The 24,381-nt window shown below is 44.7% G+C and overlaps 1 protein-coding gene across 2 annotated transcripts in view; it reads right to left on the minus strand.

Annotated features, from left to right (window-relative positions):
* SPTBN5 (spectrin beta, non-erythrocytic 5) overlaps nucleotides 1-22,571 on the minus strand; it is a 379,061-nt gene extending 356,490 nt beyond the window's left edge. The window contains exons 1-6 of one of the 2 annotated variants that reach the window (XM_068254311.1): nucleotides 22,497-22,571; nucleotides 14,054-14,221; nucleotides 11,637-11,639; nucleotides 10,360-10,476; nucleotides 7,994-8,151; nucleotides 6,632-6,860 (exon numbers count right to left, since the gene is read on the minus strand). In XM_068254311.1, the coding sequence (XP_068110412.1) occupies nucleotides 6,632-6,860; nucleotides 7,994-8,151; nucleotides 10,360-10,476; nucleotides 11,637-11,639; nucleotides 14,054-14,221; nucleotides 22,497-22,553 (732 nt within the window). In that variant the 5' untranslated portion in view covers nucleotides 22,554-22,571. Of the gene's footprint in view, nucleotides 1-739; nucleotides 907-6,631; nucleotides 6,861-7,993; nucleotides 8,152-10,359; nucleotides 10,477-11,636; nucleotides 11,640-14,053; nucleotides 14,222-22,496 lie in introns of those variants that run through there. The other variant, XM_068254312.1, reaches the window with a different exon arrangement.
* Nucleotides 22,572-24,381: the final 1,810 nt, after the last annotated feature.

Genomic DNA, 24,381 nt, shown 5'->3' on the forward strand with positions numbered 1-24,381 from the left:
AGGTGTGGCAGTAATCAGGCTTGGGGGTGACTACAGAAATTGAACTCAGGTGTGATAAACCACAGTTAAGTTATTTTTTAACAAGGGGGGGCGATCACTTGTTCACACAGGGCCATGTAGATTTGGAGGTTTTTTTCTCACTAAATAATAAAAACCATCATTAAAAATGGCATTTTGTGTTCAATTATGTTATCTTTGACTAATAGTTAATGGTTTTTGATGAGCAGAAACATTTAAGTGTGACAAACATGCAAAAGAATAAGAAATCAGGAAGTGGGCATATAGTTTTTCACACCACTGTAAGCCCAATCCTGATACTGAATACTTATGCCAAAGAGTCCCGGTGCCAATACCAAGAAGGTTAAGTACAAAATAACTCAGCCATTAAAAAGTATAGATGCATTATACATAGACCATAGTCCTTACTCCACAGATTTTCAGTTCTCTGTCTTATTAACTGGATTGTAGAATTAAGAGCTGCCATGTACCCTATATTTCATTTACCGTGCATTTATGTGGTTCTAAAAAAACATAAACCTGACCACAAATCTGCCAGAATACTAAAGTAATAACATCCAACTAAAACAGCCATATAATATCTATATACATGTTAAATAGTTTAAAGCAATCAAGTCCATTTTTCAGGAGTCTCTATGGAATAGGCAGTAAGCCTCATTTCTCTGTGCGAAACTTTGTCTGGGATACAAATAGGTAAACCTGGCAGTGATTATTCACCCACCTCTAGGGAAGGTATGGGCAGAGCCTGTCCCTGCATCATTATCCCTGCATTGATATTCTGCCATCTCAACCAGGTACTGCTGAGGGATCCTAAGAGGTGCATGGACCGTTCCAAAAGATTCAAAGGGGGTAAGGATGCCTTGCCACCTGCTGATCAGACAACGGCTCATCAACAGGTCACTGGAGCAGCCCATAACAATACAACGCTGCGTAAATCCATCTCCGCCTCTTAAAGAGACACACACCTTATCCTAATCAAGGAATGAGCTTTATAATTAGCAACTAGACCACAATCTTTTAAAATAAATGGAGGCAAGTTTTAAAGTGGACCTGACATCTGAGGAGATGTCTTGTTAGAATGTTGTATCGGTTACTGCAGAAAATTATTAGATGCTATATATATATATAACATGAATAGACTTCTACACTGCTATAATCCTATTAGAAGAGATTGCAGGAGCTCAGCTCAAATGCTCACAAGAAAACATTCACTGGAGAAGGGAACTAATTAACTACTTGAATCCAAGGGGGGAAAAGTGAAGACGTTCACAAAAGAAATGCTGAACAAGTCCCTCAAGTAAGGTTTTTTTCAAATTCTAATATACGGTATCGACCTTGGGCTTTTATATAAAGTATAAATTCATTTTCCTAAACATGATAAATACCATTACTACAAATGCCAGTCAAAACTAAATGTCAGTTAAAAAAAAAAAAAAAAAAACTATAAAAGAGAGAAGAAAGACAAAAGAAAAAAAAAACAAAAACAAAAACAAAAAAAAAAAAAACAACCTCTGCCTCTAAAGACCCCTACACATGCATGACTAAAATCGGCTGAGGCAGCCAATAATGACTGCCTTAGCTGATAGCTGTGTGTACAGAGGCTCCCAACTGCTGCCCTGCAAGCGATCCACCCGGCAGATCATCTTGGCCGAGCGAAGGCCAAACTCCTTAGTGTATGCCACTCCCTCGCTCGCCGCATGATGTCACATACGCACCGCTCTGTTGTCCCTCCACCTCCCTGCTTAGAATACAACCTATTCTACACTATTTAATTGCCTCATAATTGATCAGTATTTTCCACCACCGGCTTAGACCATACTTTTTCAACCAGGATTCCATGAGGACTCCGCAAAGGTTCCCTATGATTTTCCCTCCGGTGAGAGCAGCCTCAGCTGGTGAGAAAGTTTAAAGAAGTACCTCCCTGGCTCTTTGGTGTCCTCTTTACTCATTTTCTGCCTGTCCTAAATTGGAGCTTCCCTCTTTTTTCACCACTGGCACAAGAGTCATGTGACTGTTGTGAAGCCATGGGCGTAACAATCCCCCCTGTGACCTCTGCAATCACTGGGGGGCCCGGTGGCTTTGGGAGCCCCTCCTCCTCCCTCTTCCCAACAGCAAGCGCAGCCAATTAGCAAAAAAACTCCCTTTTCGCTCACAAAAACCATCCCCGCAGAAATACAGAAATCAAGCAAGTAACTATAATCAAAAACCATGCCAGATCAATCATTGATCGGATCCGTTTTTACTAATGTGAACAGGGCCACGGACTAAGCCATCCGGATCCGGTGGAGCGGAGACCAGATCTGCTCAACGGATCCTTTTGGCTCAAAACACAGATGTGAACAGAGCCAAAGAGCTGACAAAGATCGAAAACGGACTGGTGCCATTGAACTAATTATCAAAATATTGGAACACTTCTTTAGCTTATCTGCACATCAAAGCTATTTTTGAGGACTGTTTTGAATCAGGCTGATCAGGGCCGGTTCTAGTAGCAATGGAGCCCTTGGGCAAATTTAACCTGGGGGCCCACCCAACATACACCCTTCTGACCAAGAAGTGGCATTAGGGGCCCTTTGTTGCTGCCAAATTTCCCTCCAGGGTCCATGAGACGGCTGCTCACCCCCCCCCCCCCCGATCACACCCCAACTGGGCCCCTGCAGAGTCTTTGGCAGAGTAGCTTCTCAAATGTCCTGGTGGATGTGTGCGCTCCTCTGTCAGTACCTGGCTCCATGCACTCACAGGCTTCATCCTCGCAGGAGCTCCTCTCCTCTGTGACGTCACGTTATTATGAATATACAGCTAAAAGCGGATGAAGACGGTAGTGCACGGAGCCACAGGCTGTCAGTGCGCCCACCAGGACAGGTGAGATGCTACTCTGCCTAAGACACTGCAGGGCCCCCAGAGAGAAACAGTCAAGTTGGGGGGGGGGGGGCCTCTTGGGGGAGCCTACAGGTTCTGGGGCCCTGTAGCAATTGCCCCTTTGCCTCCTATGGTAGTGCCCAGCCCTGAGGCTGATACCATTACCAATACTCTACTGCTACTACTTCATAAGTAAAACAAGAGTTTGCTTTCTTAAAACAGAAAGAATTTGCGATAATTCAGGTTGGAGCTTGAGATGTCTCCCAGTGCACCACTGCTGAATATATGCAAATTAACCATTGTACCCTTAGAAGCTAAACACACCTGCAGAACCGCTGGATTGCAATGATGTGTCAGCTTGTTAATTTGTACAGAGCCATAATAATCAAATTTGACTTCATAAGTAAACTCATTTTTTCTTACGTTTTATTATAAAGGCCCGAAGGTTGATTCCTTAAAGAGACTCTGAAGCGAGAATAAATCTCGCTTCAGAGCTCAAAGTTAACGCTAAACCGCCGCTATCGCGCCGCTAAACGGGGGTCCCTTCACCCCCAAACCCCCCACTGCAACACTTGGTCGCAGACTTGGTCGCTCCTGGAGGCAGGGCTAACCGCCGCAGCCCTGCCTCCAGTCACGTCTATCAGCGGCGCATCGCCGCCTCTCCCCCGCCCCTCTCAGTGAAGGAAGACTGAGAGGGGCGGGGGAGAGGCGGAGATACGCGCTGACAGACGCAGCCCTGCCCCAACCAGGAAGCGCTCCCCCGCTGCACCGAGGGGATTTGGGGGATCAGGGACCCCCGTTAAGCCGCAGGATAGCGGCGGTTTAGCAGGGGCACACATGCCCCTGCTATTTATGAGATCTGAAGCGAGATTTATTCTCGCTTCAGACTCTCTTTAAAGGGAATCTGAAGTGAAAATAATGTTATGATATAATGATTTGTAAGTGAAGTACAGCTAAGAAATAGAACATGAGTAGCACAGATATGAGTCTGATATTGTTTTCAGTACAGGAAGAGTTAAACTTCAGTTATCTATGCAAAAGAGCTTCTCTGAGCTCTCTGACAAATGCCTTTTACACATGAGATTTTCTATTTCCAACATGTCTGATCTAATTTCCTATCTATTTTCCATTCACTTCTATGGAAATTGATCGGAAATCAGATTGGACATGTTGGAAATAATCAATCTGGAAGAACATTTACAAGAAAATCTCATCGCATGTACCAGGCATAATACAAACTGTCTCTCACTATTTCTTGTTTGTTTAATGTTTTACTGCAGAGCTAATGACCTTTTGAACTTTTCTGCTCTGTATCATTGTTTAACCCTCCTGGCAGTTTATCAAAATCCGCCAGGGGGAAGCAAAGCCGTGTTTTTTAAAAAAAAATTTCATGCAGCAGGACAAGGTGGTGGTGGTGGGGGGGTAGCGGCACGACGAATAGCGGCGGATCGGCGGGTAGCGGCGGCGATCGGAGGTTACACGCAGCTAGCAAAGCGCTAGCTGCGTGTAGCAAAAAAAAATTATGCAAATCGGCCCAGCGGGGCCTGAGCGGTGTCTTCCGGCGGCATAGCCCGAGCTCAGCTCGGGCTTACCGCCAGGAAGGTTAAGTATAGTTCGTAAACTGCAAATACTGTACTAGAGAATGATGCAATGTTATGAAAAAAAGCTATATAACTGAAAATAAAAATATGAGACTTTTTCTATGCTACAAATGTTCTATGAATTATCCGTACTACACATACAATTCATCATACTTTTTTTTCGCGTTAGTGTCACTTTAATCTACTGTGCTGTCTAAATAAAATTTAGGAAAACTTGATCAATCTACTTATAGAGTGTAAGCCAACACTTATGCCTCCTTCACACTATGAGCGTTTGTGGATTTTTTTAAGCGCTGGCGATTTTAGAAATCGCCCTAAAAGCATTTGTGCAATGATTTTCTATTAAAATATTCACATGTGCTTGTTTTGATTTTGTTAAAATCGCAAACGTGCTACATGTACTATTTTCTGAGCGCTTTGGCTCAATGGAAGGTACAGGCAAATTGCAAAATGCTTGAAAAGTGCTTTGTATTGCGATTTCCTGAGCACTTTTGTGAATAAATACATTGTATTTATTCATTTCTGGATCAAAGAGTTCCCTTTCTGACTCACATCAGAAAATTAAAATTGTAATCACTTAGAAAAGTGCTTACAAAAGAGCTTTTCTAAGCGCAAATTGCAGGAAAAAGCGCTTTAAGAAACGCTCAATAAATCGCTCAGCGCTGGCGATTTATAATGTGAACAAGACCTTACTTTCCTTTCAAATTGTAATTATTGTCTGGGTGACCATTGGAGAGATCCATCTCAGATCATGGTATCATTACAGAAAAAAAAAAAAAAAAACCTAGGTCAGTGATGGCTAACCTTGGCACTCCAGCTGTGGTGGAACTACAAGTCCCATGAGGCATTCCAATACTCTGACAGCTGTAAGCATAACTCGGTGAGGCAGAGGCATGATGGGATTTGTAGTTTTGCCACAGCTGGAGTGCCAAGGTTAGTCATCACTGCCCTAGGTGCTCTAGTCGGTTATCCCTTCATTCAAACTGAAAAACAAAAATAGCTTTGACAAGAGATTCACTTTAAAAAAAAATTGCTAGACAGATGACAATACTTGGAAATTAACTTTAAGATTCCATATAGTGGAATAGAAGAATAAACAGTTGTCCGCTGGGACAGCCAATAATGTGAAAATCATTCCAAGTTGATGCAGGTTTATGCAAACTTTGTATGCCAACTTATGGTGTGAAATTAGACCATTCTTCTTGGGATCCTTCTTTAACCCTTCAGCATCCAATGTATTTAGAGGCTTGCAAGAGCTCAATGCCATTTTATTTTAGCACATTTTTTATTTTATTTGTTACATTTCCCTGCTTCTATTTAGTACTGCTGTAATGTGTAGTTATGGCCTCTTGTCACTAGGGGGCAGTGAGAGACAATAACAGAGGAATTATGCTTTCAGTTTCTATATTTTCTGCTAGTAGAGGGAGATCAAAACATTCCAAGAATTTACAGCACAACAAGTTCTGCCGACTGAAATTGATAACTATTTTGAAGTTGCTAATGGGTTAAAGGATACCTGTCCCAAAGGTAAAGCTACAGAAGGTAAGAACAGAGGTATGTTTATGTGGGATCCACATCCCTCTGTACGTTGTCTGTTCCTCACCTCGTTCCCCCAGTCCTCCTAGTCACTCCTTGAAAAAATTGACTTTTGGTTAAAATGTCAGACATAATGGGAGGGATCATCACAGCAAGTCTGTTAAAAGTCAAATTGTATAAGGAGTGATTACAGGGACTAGGGAGAAGGAGGAGAGGAAAGGAACGGACAACGCACAAAAACAGTATGAGAACCTCTGAGCTTACGTTAGGTAGCTACGCTTCGAGCGAGGAGTGCTTTAAATACATAAACAGCAGCAACAATAAAACTATTACTGATTGATCCATGTATAGATCAAAGATGTCATCACAGTCAATACATTCGGCATTCTATTTCACAGGTGCACCAATGTAAAGATCTCTCCCTTTTAAATGGGCTTCAAAGAAATGCTAGGAATGTGGCTTATCTACGCAGATAACCATAATAGTCATGTTCATATTCTACTCTTCTAGGAGCAGGCGGATTTATAGCTGTAATCATAGTGTAAACACCACTGAGGCTTCTGTAAGCATTACATGTATGTTAGGACACTTCATGTAGAACGCAGAGGAGCTTTGCTTACATTGCCGATCCTTTTCTGCACGGTTTGACCTTTCTTCATCTGGGAGAAGTAGTGGTAATATAAAGACACGTAGGTCATGATGGACTTCTCATCCGGGCGCGGGATGATCACATCTTCGGCATCCAGGAGCTTGGAGATGCCCAGCTTTGTGTCTGCCACATCGAAGGCATTATTCAAGTTGAACAAAGGCTGGGTAGGCCTTAAAGAGTGGTAATCAATGAGATCTGGTCTGAGAATAAAAAAATATATAATCAAAGCCATGGATTGGACACTAGATACAGAAATCATGTAAAATCACTTTAAAACAAACGGGAACAAAACATCCTATGTAACCCTTGCCCTGCTACCATTTACATATCTAATGCTGGGAATACACTGTTAGTTTCTGGAGCTCGATTCTCCTCTCAATTCTGCAGTAGATTCTCTTATCTTCCACTCGTTTTTCTTATCTTTTTCCATTCACTTCTATCAGAAATCAAGCGGCGAAAGAATCGAAAGGGAGATCGGACATATCGGAAATTATCTATCGCACCATCTAATCACCTCAAAAATGAACCGTGTATTCCCCGCATTACAGTTAAACAGTTTATCTTAACTTAAAGCGGAACTGAATAGTAAAAAAAACAACAACAAAGGGTTTCACTTATCTGGGACTTCTGCCAGCCCCTTGTAGCCTTCCTGTCCTGTGCTGGTCCTCCACGATCCTCCGTTCTCCCACCAGCAGCTAGTTTCATTACAGTCGACGCGGCAACTGTGCCTGCATGCCCCAGGCCAATGCGCATCTTTCTTTGTGTTCCCGCCCACAATAGCATCCTGCGCTATTAGCGCAGGATGCTATTGCGGGCAGGAATGCAAAAAGAAAGATACGTGTGGCTTGGGGAGCACAGGCGCAGATGCTGCCAGGGCTGTGAAGTCAGTACAAAAATCTTCCGACGCTAACGCTGACTCCTCAGTTTATGAAACCACCGACTCCAACTCCGGGTACCCAAAATGGCTCCGACTCCTCGGTCGAATACTTACCAGGGCTGTGGATTTTGTACAAAAATCATCCGACTCCGACTCCTCAGTTTATAAAATCACACACTCCGACTCCAACTTCGGGTACCCAAAATTGCTCCGACTCCAACTTCAACTCCACAGCCCTGGTTGCCACCGTCGACTTGCAAGTCGATGGTAGGACGGTAAAGAAACTAGCTGGCGGGGGAAGAATGGAGGACCGTGGAGAACTGGCATGGGACAGGAAGACTGCAAGTGAAAACACTGTTTTTGTTTTGTTTTTTACTATTCAGTTCTGCTTTAAAAGCAGAAATGTATTGTTGAAATGTATTTGAGTTTCCAATGTTGCAAGGAAGTGGGCTATACCTGTGTGCGTGAATGAGAGCGTTAAATGCAAGGCCGTCCCGCCAGCTCCGGGAGAAGTCCTGTACATCCACATTGGAATAGGGTGCGGTTTTAATTTGACACCATATAAGCAGAGCTTCTTTAGCTGAAGCCTTAGCGGCACTTGCTCCAAACTCATCCTAGAGACAGCCAGAGAGCAGCATTAGAGGGAGATACCATACAGCAGAGAAACAGCAAAGACAATGCGCAAAGAGGAGAACTGGCAAAACCTTCAGTTCCCCCTTCTGGTGAATTTTAAAGCAAAACTGTAGTTAGAGAAGAACGGTAGATACTTACCTCAGTAGGGCAAAGCCTCTGGATCCTCCTTTACTCCTAGTTTTTGCTGCCAGCCAGGACCCTCTTCACCTTTGCAGCCTCGGTCCCCTCTGTGTACAGAGCAAGGAAGCACTGTGCAGGCAGTGGCACCAGTAAGTTTGCGCTTGCGCAGTAGCACAGAGGAAAAAAAGCCATGCACGAGTGGCCCTATGCTATTGCGCAGGCTCGGGCCATACTTTGAGCCTGCACAGTGTGGCTGCGTGTGTACACAGAGTTTACAACATTCATATAATCTTGGCTTCCATGTGTTTATACAATTAATGCCTTGTTTGCATTTTGGGCATTACAACACACTTGTGCACTGCGTAAAAAAACTGGGGTACTAATGGTAAAACAGGTGGGGGAGGTCATAATATGTACATATATTAGGGTACTGGTGGCGAAAGAAGGGAGACACTTATATGCGGATCAGCCACCCTCATGTCAGTAATTTCATGTTGCCAGTGTAGAGGTTGGTGCCCTGGTGCCAACTTGGTTGTGTCCCAGAAAGAAGGGTGTCATAATATCACTTTGACGGTATTTACCGTGCCCTGTAGGGTCACATTAGTTGCACAAATCAAAGGCCTGACCACATGTAGACAGCTTTAGGTTTTTGTAATATCATTTTTGCCATAAACATCAGCCTTACATGTACCCTAGGAAGGATTGTGGCCCATTTTTCCAAGCAACTCTGATTAATCAAATAATTATATTGAGAAGCATTGGAGTGCATGGAGAAGCATTACAAGAAGAATTAATTAAAAAACAACTGAAGGGAGAGGCATATGGAGTTTGCATACATCAAAAAAGGGCGCCTGGAAAAAGGGGCGGCCAAAATTTTATGATATTGTCAATAACCTTATTTTCTTGTTGTTTCTTGTAATAAAAATATGAAAATATTGATTATAACACTGAAAAACAATAATATATGTATAATCGTTTTAAATGTATAATATTGTGTATAACCTTTTATCATTTCTTCATGTAATAAAATCTGAAAATATCGTTTATAACCATGAAAAAAAAATATAAGTACATTCATAATAACTGTAGTAAAACATTAGTAAATATTACCAACATTGTACTACCACTAAACCTAACCCTACTCTCACACAGAACCATCCCTCTACCTATCCCTAACCCTAAGACCCCCCTGGTGGAGCCCAACCCCAAGACCCCCCCTGGTGGTGCCTAACTCTTAAAACTCCCCTTAGTAGTGCCTAACCCTAATACTCCCATATCTTTTATCAATTTTTTTTTTTTAAATCGATATATTTAGTTATTTGAGGAGTATTTGTATTTTACAGAGAATATAGTTTTAGTTATGAAACAAATAGATATATAATATAATATATAGATATGATTATAGGAAAAATAATTATGATAAGTATATTTGTAAACATTATTATATGGCAAGTATGTTTGTAAATATTATTATTCACCGGCCATGAATTGTAAACATTGTTATTCACCGGGCGCCTGTCAAAAAATATTTGACATGAGTCAGTGGCGGCGCCCTTTTTGTCCACTTGCCTCATGCGCCCAAATTTTCTGCTTCCATGGAGGCTGAGATATTTATTTCCTTTTAAACAACACCAGTTGCCTGGCTATCCCTGCTGATCCTCTGCCTGTAGCAGATCAGGTGTTTCTGACATTATTCTTAGATCTGACCAGATTAGCTGCATGCTTGTTTCTGGTGTTATTCAGACACTACTGCAGCCAAATAGATTAGAAGGATGCCAGGGCAACTGGTATTGTTTAAAAGGAGATGAACATAGCAGCCTCCATATTCTTCTCACTTCAGTTGTTCATTTCTCACTAGCCATTCCATTGGCTGGGGACCCCTGTACAAGGCACTGTGGAATATATAAACCTACATACACATCCTACAGAACTGCACCTTGATTTCCACAGGTAACACCTCAACCATCTTTTCAGCTCATTTCAGCAAATCGCCCCTGAGTGATTGACCAATAAAGTTATGTGCGGAATAAAATGTTCCAGAGATCTGCACTGGTTTTCTTGAACTGTACCTTATCCAACGTGATGGAAGCAATCTGAAATCGTAGAATAATGATCCAAATAAGTCCCAATATTAATGTCCGATCTCCATCCACAATATTTTCTGGGCCAATGAGCTTAACAGGGACCTAGTGTAAAAATAGTATTAAAACATGGTCAACCTATAGCAGCAACTGTAGTGGTAGGTTGCTGAAGGCAGTAAGGGTGCATATACACATTCAATTAGGATTGGCCAATTTTACCACTAATTGTTCATAGTATTCAAAATCTGTTGGCCTTCACAATACATGGAGGTGGTAAGATGGGCCGGTGATTGGCCAATACAAATTGGATGTGTGTATGAATGTTAAAGGTGGCCATACACTGGCCCGATTTGCACCCGTTTCGACAGCAGATTCGATCACTGGGATCGAATCTGCTGCCAATCGTTCACGCTACACGCCGAATTTCGATCCATTCCGTTCCGATCCCGTCGATCGTGCCGTGCGGAAAATAACCGTCGATCGCCCGCGGGTAAAGAGCGCATCGCTAGCGGCGTTCGAGTGCCCGACGACCGACGCAATAGAGCCGCATACATTACCTGCTCCGCCGGCGCGACTCCCGGGTCTCCGCTCTTCTCCGTCTCCGCTCTGGTCTGCTCTGGTCTCCGGCATGCTTCCCTACTTCCTGTCCCGGCAGGAAGTTTAAACAGTAGAGGGCGCTCTACTGTTTAAACTTCCCCCAGACAGAAAGAAGGGAAGCATGCCGGAGACCAGAGCGGACCAGAGCGGAGACGGAGAAGAAGAGCGGTGACTGGGGGCAGTCGCACCAGCGGAGCAGGTAATGTATGCGGGCGGGGGCAGCACCACCACAACAGATTGTGATCGGTTTCAGGCTGAAATCGGTTCACAATCTGTTTGCAGTAAAGGTAGCCATACGATCCCTCTCTGATCAGATTCGATCAGATAGGGATCTGTCTGTTGGTCGAATCTGATGGCAAATCGACCAGTGTATGGCTACCTTTACTCTGTGATAGTGTTGTGATATTTTATACATTACATTGTGCAAAGTGTAAAGGGCCAAGTTTAACTGCAAGTGGTAAAAAATGTGCTGCATGCGATTTTCCTATCTCTCCTGCAGTGTACTGGCTGAGCCAATTCTCATTTTATTGCTTGTGATCACTCAAGCTAATTGTTATGTTAAATTGACTTAATCTGGATCCAGAGAGGCGAGTTACTTCAGCCCTCTTTTGCCACATACTGTATACTGTATACTGAGGAGGCTCTCCGGCTACCTAGACTGAGGGAACCCTCTCTTGCCACACATGCTGAGGGGATCTCTGGCTTCCAGTAGCGTAACAATTCATGGAGCCCCCTGTCAAACTTTGATGGGGCCCCCCAATATCACAACCCTCCCCTTGCCTCCCCTTGGTGCTCTTCACAGCCTTGGGGCCCATCTCACAAGGGTCATAAAACAAGTGTGACCATCATAATCTTCATACCCATAACAAGTGTAGCCACAAAAACACCTGATCTGAAGTATAGTCCCCTGTATCAGACGAAGGGAAGTTGTAGTTGGGACCCCAAAAAAGCTCTGGGCTCCCCTGTGATTGCAGGGGCTTCTCTCCTCTAGTTGCGCCCCTGCTGGTTACCTAAACTGAGGGGGCAATCTGGTGACCCTCCAGATACCATCCTACATGCAATCTCCGCTCTACTAACAATATCCTTCTGTCTTCTTCCCTGGTCACCTCTTCTCACTCCCACTTACAAGACTTCTCTCGATCCTCTCCCCTCGTCTGGAACACTCTCCCTCAACACATCCGCCACTCACCCACACTTAACCTTTTTAGGTGCAATCTGAAAACTCACCTCTTCAGGCAAGCATACTCTCCTACCTAGGACACTTCAGCCACTGACCACCATTTCTACCACCTCATAAACAGCTTCCCTTTACCTACTGTCCTATACCTTAAATGTTTAGACTGTAAGGCCTTTTGGCCAGGGCTCTCTTCCCCTTTTGTCCCACAATGCTTTGTAATGTGCGTACATACCTCCCACCCCTGTGTAAAATATGTAGTTAATTTGATCACTGCATTAGCTGTTATCCACTATTTTATTAATTGTTGCATTTTCTCTTTTGTATCATTATGCCCTGTATGATGTACAGCACCACGGAAGATGCTGGCACTATATAAATTAATAATAATACCTATACAGTGTGTACCCTTTCTGCCTACCTAATACTGAGGGTCTCTCTCCCTCTCACCACCTATATTGGGGGGCTCTTTGGCTACTTAAACTAAGGGGCTCTCCGGTCACCTAAACTGAGGGGGCTTGGGCTCTCTGGCTACATAAACTGGGAGCACTCTAGCTACCTATACTGGGTGGGACTCTGCCTACCTATACTGAGGAAGGGGGCTTCTCTGGCTAGCTACACGGGGGGAAGGGGGCACTTTCCAGCTACCTAAACTAGTGGGTCTGGACTGTGCCTTCTGGGGACCTATACTGGGGGCAACCTCTGCCTACCTAATACTGGGGGGGGGGGGGGTGCCTCTCACCACAAATACTGGGGGGGAAGCTCACTGGCTACGGGGGGTGCCCTCTCTAACTACCCAGTACTGGGGGTACCCTTCCTGACTATCTATACTGCACCGGGGGTCCCTCTCTGGATAATACTGAAGGCTCCTCCGGCTACCTATACCGGGGTACACATATGCCTACCTGTAGTGTGTGTGTGTGTGTGTGTGTGTGTGTGTGTGTGTGTGTGTGTGTGTGTGTGTGTGTGTGTGTGTGGGGGGGGGGGGGGGGGGGTGGGGGGGGGCTATTACAATTTCACCATCAGAGCTCTTATGCTAAGTACACGCCATACAATTTTGTGTTAGATAGATGGTTCGATAGATAATTTCCGGCATGTCCGATCTTATTTTTCATTTGTTTTTTCTGACCGATTTCTCATAGAAGTGAATGGAAATAGATAAGAAAAGATAAAAGCATCGAATCGGAAATCGGTCGGATAAACGAATCGGAAATCGATCGGACGGAAAATCGACCGAACAAATGTATCGTGTGTACAGTTATCAATGTTGTGCAAAAAACAATTGATAACAAGAGTCACGGACTCAGGGGCTCTTGAAATACAACATCCAAACAACTCCAGACAGTGACACCTCTCATAAGTCCGTAATGTTCATGAACGAGACCCTCCATATTGTCCATACTGCTTGCGGCCACACAAGGAGGGACGCACACGAGGTGCAGACTTGTTTGTAAGCAATACAGATTCATGAGATGTGTCACTGTCTGGAATAGTTTAAATGTGTTATTTCATGTGCCCCTGAGGAAGGGGCTCTTAGCCGTGAGAAACGTGTCAGGCTGAAACTCTGCATGTGAAGCTACAAGTCATTCCTCATTCTGTACAAACGCTGAAACCATTTGTAAAATAATAAATGTGATGCTATTTGACTATTCAATTAGTGTTTGCTCCGTTTGAAACCTCAATTTGAAATCCTTTTGTGCACTACATGTTATATATAGGGGGAGGAGCTTACTAGAAATGTGTGGCTTTATATATATATATATATATATATATATATATATATATATATATATATATATATATATATATATATATATATATATATATATATATATATACTCCTGTGCATACTTCTTTATATGAAAATTACCCACGAGTGACCCCAATCCTTCTCTAAGAATGATAACTGACCTTGGACTTCAGGAAGGCCAGGGCTTTGCTGTTGTTTTCCAGACAGTGAACCCGCATTTTCCCTCGTGCTGGTTTGGGCAGTTGTTCTCCTGAGATGCATTCCAAGAGGCGTAGCAGGTACAAGCCGTCACACAGCTCCGTGTAGATGTCTGTAATGGGATCACAGCCCTGGGTATCAACAATGGAAGAGAAGATTAGACAAACCTCTTCTGAGAAAAGGATTCCAACATCAAACACATAAAGCAAGGAAGCAAGCAACGCCAACTGGCTGATCAGTTTCATCATTCTTAATATTTCCATTGTCGTGTGATGGACGATGTTTGTTTGTTGAAGGATCATGATTAGTGTTGGTGTTTGAATTAGAGTTTGGCACCCAAGCAGCCACATTTGGCACCATTTCAGCACCGGATAGCAGGGCGGGGTGCATTTCCTTCAGCTCAAATACTTCCTCCTTCCAAGCTGGAAAGAGGAAGTATCAGAATTCAAACACAAACGCTAATCATAATATAAGCCAGAAATGTCCAATTCTAGTCCTTGAGAGCTGTATCCATGGCAATATGCTGAGAAGGAACATTTATGCAAGGCTAGTAAAAAAGGATCCTTGGAAAGTAGGGTGTAAAAACCCAATTTGCATAGCAGAAAGCCACGGCACCTACCTATCTTATTGGTCGACTCCGAGGGCCTAAAATTTTGCCCAATGCCTCTAGTCACGGCTGTTCAGCTGGGGTTAAGGTGTAGGTGACACGGCAGGGGGGTGGTTGAGGGATAGGCACAACCAGGGCAGGTTAAGGTTAGGCATCAGTAGAGGGAGGGTTTGGGGTTAGGCATCGGTAGAGGGAGGGTTCATTGTGAGAGTAGGCGTAGGTTGGGTCATCGTAAAATACTGGAATTAAGTAGTAGAATATCAGTAATTTTACCAATATTCTACCAGCGGCAGTTAGTGTTGGGCGAACAGTGTTCGCCACTGTTCGGGTTCTGCAGAACATCACCCTGTTCGGGTGATGTTCGAGTTCGACCGAACACCTGATGGTGTTCGGCCGAACTAAGAGCGCATGCTGTGATTGGCCGAACGGGTCACGTGGTTAGAACCCGAACGCGCTCTGATTGGCCGAACGGGTCACGTGGTTCGGGTAAATAAATACCCGATCCACGTCATTTCTCCGCCATTTGTCTGTGGGTTTAGCTTTGGGTAGGCAGGCAGGGTAGTTCTCTCTCCAGCCAGGCTAGCCAGGGTCCCCCCAGTCATTGTGTCGCTGCTGGGAACAGTTGTACACCGCTCACCCACACTATATAGCATTGGGTTTACTGCCACTCTGTGTACACCACTCACCCACCACTGTATAGCATTGTGTTTACTGCCACTCTGTGTCTCTGCTGGGAACAGTAGTACACCGCTCACCGGCCACTGTATAGCATTGTGCTCTGTGTCGCTGCTGGGAATAGTAGTACACCGCTCACCCACCACTGTATAGCATTGTGTTTACTGCCACTCTGTGTCTCTGCTGGGAACAGTAGTACACCGCTCACCCGCCACTGTATAGCATTGTGCTCTGTGTCGCTGCTGGGAATAGTAGTACACCGCTCACCCACCACTGTATAGCATTGTGCTCTGTGTCGCTGCTGGGAATAGTAGTACACCGCTCACCCACCACTGTATAGCATTGTGCTCTGTGTCGCTGCTGGGAATAGTAGTACACCGCTCACCCACCACTGTATAGCATTGTGCTCTGTGTCGCTGCTGGGAACAGTAGTACACCGCTCACCCACCACTGTATAGCATTGTGCTCTGTGTCGCTGCTGGGAATAGTAGTACACCGCTCACCCACCACTGTATAGCATTGTGCTCTGTGTCGCTGCTGGGAATAGTAGTACACCGCTCACCCACCACTGTATAGCATTGTGCTCTGTGTCGCTGCTGGGAACAGTAGTACACCGCTCACCCACCACTGTATAGCATTGTGCTCTGTGTCGCTGCTGGGAATAGTAGTACACCGCTCACCCACCACTGTATAGCATTGTGCTCTGTGTCACTGCTGGGAACAGTAGTACACCGCTCACCCGCCACTGTATAGCATTGTGCTCTGTGTCACTGCTGGGAACAGTAGTACACCGCTCACCCGCCACTGTATAGCATTGTGCTCTGTGTCGCTGCTGGGAACAGTAGTACACCGCTCACCCACCACTGTATAGCATTGTGCTCTGTGTCGCTGCTGGGAATAGTAGTACACCGCTCACCCACCACTGTATAGCATTGTGCTCTGTGTCGCTGCTGGGAATAGTAGTACACCGCTCACCCACCACTGTATAGCATTGTGCTCTGTGTCGCTTCTGGGAATAGTAGTACACCGCTCACCCACCACTGTATAGCATTGTGCTCTGTGTCGCTGCTGGGAATAGTAGTACACCGCTCACCCACCACTGTATAGCATTGTGCTCTGTGTCGCTGCTGGGAACAGTAGTACACCGCTCACCCACCCCTGTATAGCATTGTGCTCTGTGTCGCTGCTGGGAATAGTAGTACACCGCTCACCCACCACTGTATAGCATTGTGCTCTGTGTCGCTTTTGCGAGCAGAAGAGTGCAGTGGTCCAGTACATGACGGCGCAGTACCGAGGCGCATCCGGACAGCTGCCAAGCTTCTGTGGATCCGATTGGGCCAACATGTTGGACCTCTGCCAAGTCCTCCAAAATTTTGAGCAATCCACGTTGCTTGTGAGCAGTGACAACTCTTCAGTCAGCATTATCATACCACTGCTGTGTTTACTGAAGAAGTCAATGTTGAAAATCAAGGAAACAGCTGTCATGATGCAACTGGGGGAATCTGAAGGAGAAAACGATCAGCGTGATGATACCAACATCAGGCCATCTGCCTCAGGAAACGCTGGCCCCAGCAGCTATGACGAAGAAGAGGAGGAGGAACAGCTGGAGTTGGAGCAGGAATTTCATGCCACCACTGACGAGGGCCAGAGCGGTGCACGTTGGACTTCCACAATTCAGCGCGAATGGTCAGCAGAAGCAGACCAGGAAGAAGGTGACGACTATGATGCATCACAACTATCACAACGCTCACAAGAGGATGATGAGGATTCTGGCAGGACTCTGGCACACATGGCTCAATTCATGCTAGACTGCATTGAACGCGACCCACGCATTGTGCGCATTCTGGACAACACCAATTACTGGGTTTATACCCTTCTGGATCCACGGTACAAACACAATGTTCCAAAACTGCTTGAAGAAAGAGTCAGACAGGTCAAAATGGAAGAATACCAGCAGGCCCTTGTGGAGACTTTAGAGAGGAGATTGACATCCTCCCCCTCCTCTAGCCAGTTGTACGCCGACAAACTGACTTCCGCAAACCCAGGACGACCAGGAGGGCAGCAAACAACACAAGCCGCAGCTAGTGCCCAAAAGGGAATGGTATCGGCAGTGTCCTTGGAGTGGGAACATTTTCTGACACCCATGCAGCAGCCCACAGAACAGCAAGCGTGCAGATCCACCAACACCGATCGCCTGGAGAAGATGGTCAAGGACTACATGTCAGATGGCGTAGCTGTGTTGAACAATCCATCTGCACCCTTCAACTATTGGGTATCGAAGCTAGACACCTGGCACGAACTGGCAATGTACGCAATAGAGGTGCTGGCTTGCCCGGCAGCCAGCGTTATGTCGGAACGCTGTTTCAGTGCTGCCGGAGGCATCGTCACAGATCGGCGTATCCGCCTCTCCACAGAAAATGCAGACCGTCTGACTCAAATTAAAATGAATCAATCCTGGATTGGAAACGACTACGCAACACTCCCGGACCCCAACCAAGTAACATGAACAATGAACATCTGTGATGGGTTAGCGTTTCCGGTCCCTGTTTATTGAACCTCTCATCTGTATTACATTTATGACTGCATGGCGACAAAATGCATTGCTATCCGCACGCTTCTTGTCCTCATGCAAGGCCTGGGTTGTTGTGTCTCAAAGCGTGGCCTTCTCCTCCTGCGCCGCCCTCCTCCTGTTCCATCACGTGTGCTGCTGCTGGGTTAGCGTTACCGGTCCCTTTTCCTGGAACCTCTTATCTGTATTACATTTATGACTGCATGGCGACAAAAAGCATGTTACCTGTGCAAAGAAAAATGACATTTTCCGCATTTAAAAGACATTTTTTCCTTTGAAACTTTACAATCAATTTTCTCAAAAACTATAAGCTCTTTTTCAAATATTTTTTTTCCTCTTGTACCCACTCCCAAGGTGCACATACCCTGCAAATTTGGGGTATGTAGCATGTAAGGAAGCTTTACAAAGCACGAAAGTTCGGGTCCCCATTGACTTCCATTATGTTCGGAGTTCGGCGCGAACACCCGAACATCGCGGCCATGTTCGGCGAACGTTCGCGAACCCGAACATCCAGGTGTTCGCCCAACACTAGCGGCAGTCCTCTGCACCCTCCCCCCCCCATCAATAGGAAAGCTGGGCAGCGCATACCACAAGTTATACTCCAGCCTGACTCACCTATGTAAATAAAGCGTGAATGGTAATGTCAGATAAAAATCAGGGAGGAGATTCCTAATAACGCCATGAATCACATTCCAGAAATCATCCGTGTCTTGCATTTACTGCTATGCAAAAATAAATCACATTCTTAACACTTTTATGGCTGCTGCTTGCCTGTAATCACTGTTCAGAGGTCGGAATATGTGCAGCAGTCACTGAGAGGGATGAAATCATCTGTACTTATATGGCAGTCTTCAATTCCAAAGTACTGGCTGATATTCAAACCCACAGTGGTTTATTACCAGGTGCCTGTCTGAAGAATGAGGGAAGTGTGGACCACACCCACTAAGCGTGACATCAGTGCTTGGATGGAAAGGTCTGTCTTTTACAGGAACACAACCAGCTACCCAGACTGCTGTTACTGTAGAAGCCATCTTGTGATTTAGGTTACATTAATACTGCATAGCTCTTAACTGTAAAGAAGGAAAAAAGGGTGTGCAGGTGCCCTTTACGGAAAGAGCGGCGCCCCAATAGGTACCTATAGTAGTCACATTTTGCGGCATGACAGGGAAATTTAGGCACACAACGGTGGCGGCAAGCGGACGCCTCAGCCGACATGGCTGCTTTTAGAATGGCCACAATATGTGGCTATTAAGGTAAATTACGGCAGGCAGAGGTGCCCCATTAGCGGCAAGAGGGTGCAATATTGGCGGAAAGGCTTGCAGAAAACCAAATTGCGACATTGCATAGCAGGTGGCGTCTAACCCTAAATCCCCTTCCTGAGGTTACATTTCCACTGTGTTCAGCATGCGATTTGCAAGACGCGATGCAGACACAGCTGTGAAGTGTCTCTCGCAGCCGAATCCCTCTAGCCGCGCTATGCACGGCTATGGGATTCGGAAAAGTGACGCGAGATTATGCTGCATGCCGCCAGATTTTTTCCTCGCCCACAAATTCGTATACTCTGTGTTGACTTCAATTGGCTGCCAAACCACATCCAAATTCGTGGGTGGGGAATCGTACCGGAATTGCAGCAGTGGAAACCTAGCCTAAAGCCTTAACACTCCTCTTCCGCAAAGTCGCGGTATGCAGCTATGAAGGTAAATTTCGGCACGCCTTTTTTCATGTATGCCCCATCAGTCCATTTTTCAGAGGGACAGTGCCTCTTTGGGAACCAAATCCCCCGTCCCTCTTTCTTCCTCATTTGTCCCTCTTTCAGGACTGTTGTACAGATCTGTGTAAATATACTGTGTGTATTTTCCTACAGAAAAATGTGTTTAATTGACTTTATTCCCAACCTTTAAATTGATCTATTTCTTAATTTCAAATGTTAATTTGAAGAAAAACTAATGAAGATAGAAAGGACCAGTATGGTTAGATTTCTAAAATTACATCTTTTGCTTATGAATTTTTAATAGTATGTGTGGCTAAGGGTGTGGCATGGGTGTGATTAGAGGTGTGGCAGGGGGGGTGTCTTGAAGTGTCCCTCTTTCTCATCTCAAAAAGATGGGAGGTATGATACCGTGTCTGCAATGATGACTTTATCAATATTTTGTGAACTACTGATCATTCCGATTGGTCAGAACAGTATAGCTTTCGGGCTCAAAAAGTATGCCATTACAAACAGTACTGATAATGGGAGGGATCCATTTGTTGTTACTCACACCAATAAAGATGGTCAATGTAATATAATCTAAATTGATGCAGATTTTATGGCTTGAAATTGGACTAGTTGGCTGCTGCATTTGTCTAGTTTCAAGCTGGGTACACACTATGCAATGTCCTATCCGATCGACGGCTAGACTGGCAGGAAGCTGCATTGTGTGTGTACACGTCCAAACTACTGCCATTCAATAACAGGATCGATTATCCAATGATAACTTCCCAAAACGGATCCATTTATCGATCAGGAGCCAATTGGACATGTCGGAAGCAATCGCGATCCCGCCAGTATGATGGGAGGTTGTTTCATCTGCAACCAGCATCAAACTGTATAAAATCTGCGCCAATTTTGAATTAATGGCATCGCACTGACCATCCCTAGTCATGAGGCATATAAAAATGTACAGCAAATATAATAGGTGTAAAGGTGGAAGTTGGTAAAATGATATTTTAATAAATCTTCCAAGAATAGAGCTTTCAGAAGTTTAATTTTTCAGACCTATGGGTACTCCAGTCCCAGGTGCCTTAGTCCTACTGGCACGTTGACATGGCAGCACCAGGTGTGCCTATGACTCGGCCGTTGGGAGATTTGGGCGCAGGGTAAAGCCGATAAACAGCTTACCCTGCTCCTGCACAAGTCCTGGAGGCATTAATTAATATTCTCCCTCCAGGTCACCGTGGATAGTGGGGTAAAGATGTATTTCGGCTTCCAGCTATTGCTGGTGTTTTTGTAGTAATTTGCGTTCCATATTTTGATGGCACCCAAATCCCTCACTGAACGCTGCTATAGCTGTAATACCTATTACGGCCTATGGCTGCGCCCAAATCTCCTGCACCATAGGCTTGGGCTGTGAGAGAATTAGTTTACCCAGTATAATTATTAGTATTTGGTAAGATCAGCGGCTCCCAAAGCTTATTTGTTTTTAGGTAATATGTTACTATACGTATTCAAGGGATTCATTTTAAATAATTCCAGTTGCCTGGCTCTAATACTTTTAGCCATAGACCCTGAACAAGCATGCAGCAGATCAGGTGTTTCTGCCATTGTCAGATCTGAGAAGATTAGATGCATGCTTGTTTCTGGTGTTATTCAGACACTACTGCAGCCACATAGATCAGCAGGACTGCCAGGCAACTAGTATTGTTCAAATGGAAATAAATATGGCCTCCCCCATATGCTTCTTACTTCAGGTGTCCTTTAAAACAGGGTTTAAACAATTTGTACATCAACAAACAGCATTAAAACTTTTTTTGTAGATGGGGTTGTACTTGAATGTTGATTAAATTCCCACCAGATTGGCCCTAGACAGTTAGTGGCAATGCATAATCATCATCATCAATCATCTACATCTTAAAGCACTACTGAAGCGCGTGTGTGTGTGTGTTACTCACCTATGGAGAGTAAGGCTCTGAATCTCATAGAGCCTTCCAGATACTCTTGGTGTGCTTGTTCCTGCCCCCCTCCAATTCAAATCTGCCACCTTGGAGGGCTTTGTGAAGCACTGTGTCCCAGTGTGCTTTAAAAGCCTCCTAAGGATCCCCAAAGGCAATTGGGGTGACGGTGCTGGATTTAGGGCACTGAAAGAAGACCTGGAGGGTTCTGTAAGATCCAGAGCCTTCCCTATCCATGGGCCAGTATCTAGCCACTTTTGTTTTTCCACAGGTCACTTCAATATCACTTCAAGCTAGCAGTGTAAAGAAGCCATCTTACAGCTATGGGAGCTCTAGTTTTTGTTTTTTTTTACTTACCCTTCAAAATACAACTTTCAAGGTTGTCACCCTTCACTACATAGACTCAGAAAAGTGATAATTACTAGCAACTTTGTTCTTCTGGGTTAGTGAAAAGTTAACCAGTAAAACAACTAGAAATAGAACTGGCAACTGAAAGTACAGGTAGTCCCCCGGGTTACAAATGTCCTGACTTAAAGACAACACACCAATACAAACGACACGCCTGTCACAAAGATGTCACTTCCACATTGAAGGAGAAGAAGAATGAGAGCATGTCGGAGCTGTGAGGCACATTTTCTGCAGTGCATTAACAGAAGGGGGGGGGGGGGGGGGGCACAGGGGGACACTGGAGGCACAGCGGGACACTGGGGGCACAGGGGGCCAGCTTCTGTACTGTACACATAGGTTCCATAAGGGCATCATCCCCTTTCTTCCACTGCAGAACTCCAAAGACATTATAAGGTCTAATCAGTAGTGAGTGCGAGACAACCTACGTAGACTGGTTCCCTCTAAACACATACCGGTATGTGGAGTAATTAAAACGCAAAAGTAATATGGTACTCACATGCTCTCTGTAGACGTTATTCATCCAATTGGTGAAGGTTTTCTTCTGCATCATCATCCGCTGCTCCTGCAGCCGTTTAATGTGATCCTTCTCATAGTCTTTCATTTGCTCCTCCTCCATCCTGTCCCTGAGAGGAAATAAACCAGCATTCTGTTAGTAACTTAGATATTTACCTGCTTTGCAGTGCTGCATAGTGAGTTAGCTTTACTATTGCTCTACTGCATACATGTCAAACTCCGGCCCGTGGGTCAAATCTGGCCCTCGGAGCTATTAAATTTGGCCCTCAAGTGGTTTCCCCACTTTGCATTATGTTTGGCCCACTAGACCACCAGGAAAGCTATAGTGGAGGTGAAGCCCTAGAACACCAGGGAAGCCATATGGGGGAGGTAGGGGGAAAAGCACTTAACAATATGGAACTGTATAGGGGGGTGGGGCCTCTAGATACCAGAGAACTGTATAGGGGAGGGAGGACCACTAGTCACCAGGAGTGGGTTGGAGTGGGGACCATTAGACACCTGGGAACTTTAAAAGGGAGGAAGGTGGCCAGTAGACATTGAGGTTGGACCGCAACTATGTCCCAATGTACAATTTCATCCCACTTTGTGTTTCAGTTTGACACCCCTGCTCTACTGAGAGAGTGTAAGAGAACCTGCCTGGTGACTGTAAGCAATAGACTTGTATGTTTTCCCAGTGTCTGCGTGGGTTTCCTTCAGGCATTCCAGTTTCCTCCCACATCCCACAAACATACCGATAAGTTAACTGGCTTCCCCCCTAAATTGGCCCTAGACTACGATACATACTCTACGTGATATAGCCATATGACCAATATAGGGATTACACTGTGAGCTCCTCTGAGGGACAGTTAATTGACAAGACAATATACTCTGTAGAGCACTGAGGAAGGTGTCGGCACTAGATAAATACTAAATAATAATATGGGGATTGTCATCAAGGCAAACTAGACTATTTAGAATAGATCACATAAGCACAGGTGTAAAATGTGGCATGCTCAAAAGAGAACAAATTATTCATTAACTTATTGATGTAGAAACAATGGCATTCATGTGCTAGGAACAAACAAATATTCCATGGCATTGTTAATGCAAACTTTATTTATTGCTTGACTCTGCTTACTCAGCCAAATAAATACACACACAGATTTCTTCAACTATTCCCAGTGGAAATATAGATCAGGAAAATCTGCTGCCTTTGCATTTTATTCATAACTGGTTTTATTCATCTTGAATTAAAGGCAGACATGCTTTCTGAGTATCTGTCTGTGTTCAAGAGGGTCTGCATGGTCAGAGAACGTGTCACATTCCTAACTTGATACAATTAAGTAAACACAAGATAACATTATCTCTAGTTCAGATGCGTCCAGCTTTCTCTGCACTGAGCTTGTAACTCCTGTGTTTAACTAACTGAATGCTGTTCTAGTAAAAAAAAAATGGTGGTAGTATAGAATATGCTGTAAATAATATTTTAGAGCAAAGAAGAAATGCTGGGTTTCATTCCACTTTAAGCAACTCGAACGTCTATCCCTTCTTTGGTGCGCAGAGGTGCTCCAGATATTCTGGGATATTAGCAAAATTGGGATATTAGTTAATCTTTGAAAGGCTATCACTTGTACTGGGCAAAGTACTTTTATTGCTAGATCATTCTTTTATCCTTCAATATTCAATATTTTTTGGAATATATGACGCTCCGGACTATTTGATGCACCTAGGTTTAGAGGCCAAAAATTAGGGAATGATAAAAATACTGAACTGGTGTGTCTATAGTGTCAGGGGCATTCTTCCCTACTGTCTCTTATCTACTCTATCTAAGCTACACTAACCCCCGCTGCCCCACCAGCCAAGCTACACAGCGCTGCATTAAAAGTGCA

Source organism: Hyperolius riggenbachi, chromosome 9 (assembly GCF_040937935.1).
Source record: "Hyperolius riggenbachi isolate aHypRig1 chromosome 9, aHypRig1.pri, whole genome shotgun sequence".
Lineage (NCBI taxonomy): Eukaryota > Metazoa > Chordata > Amphibia > Anura > Hyperoliidae > Hyperolius > Hyperolius riggenbachi.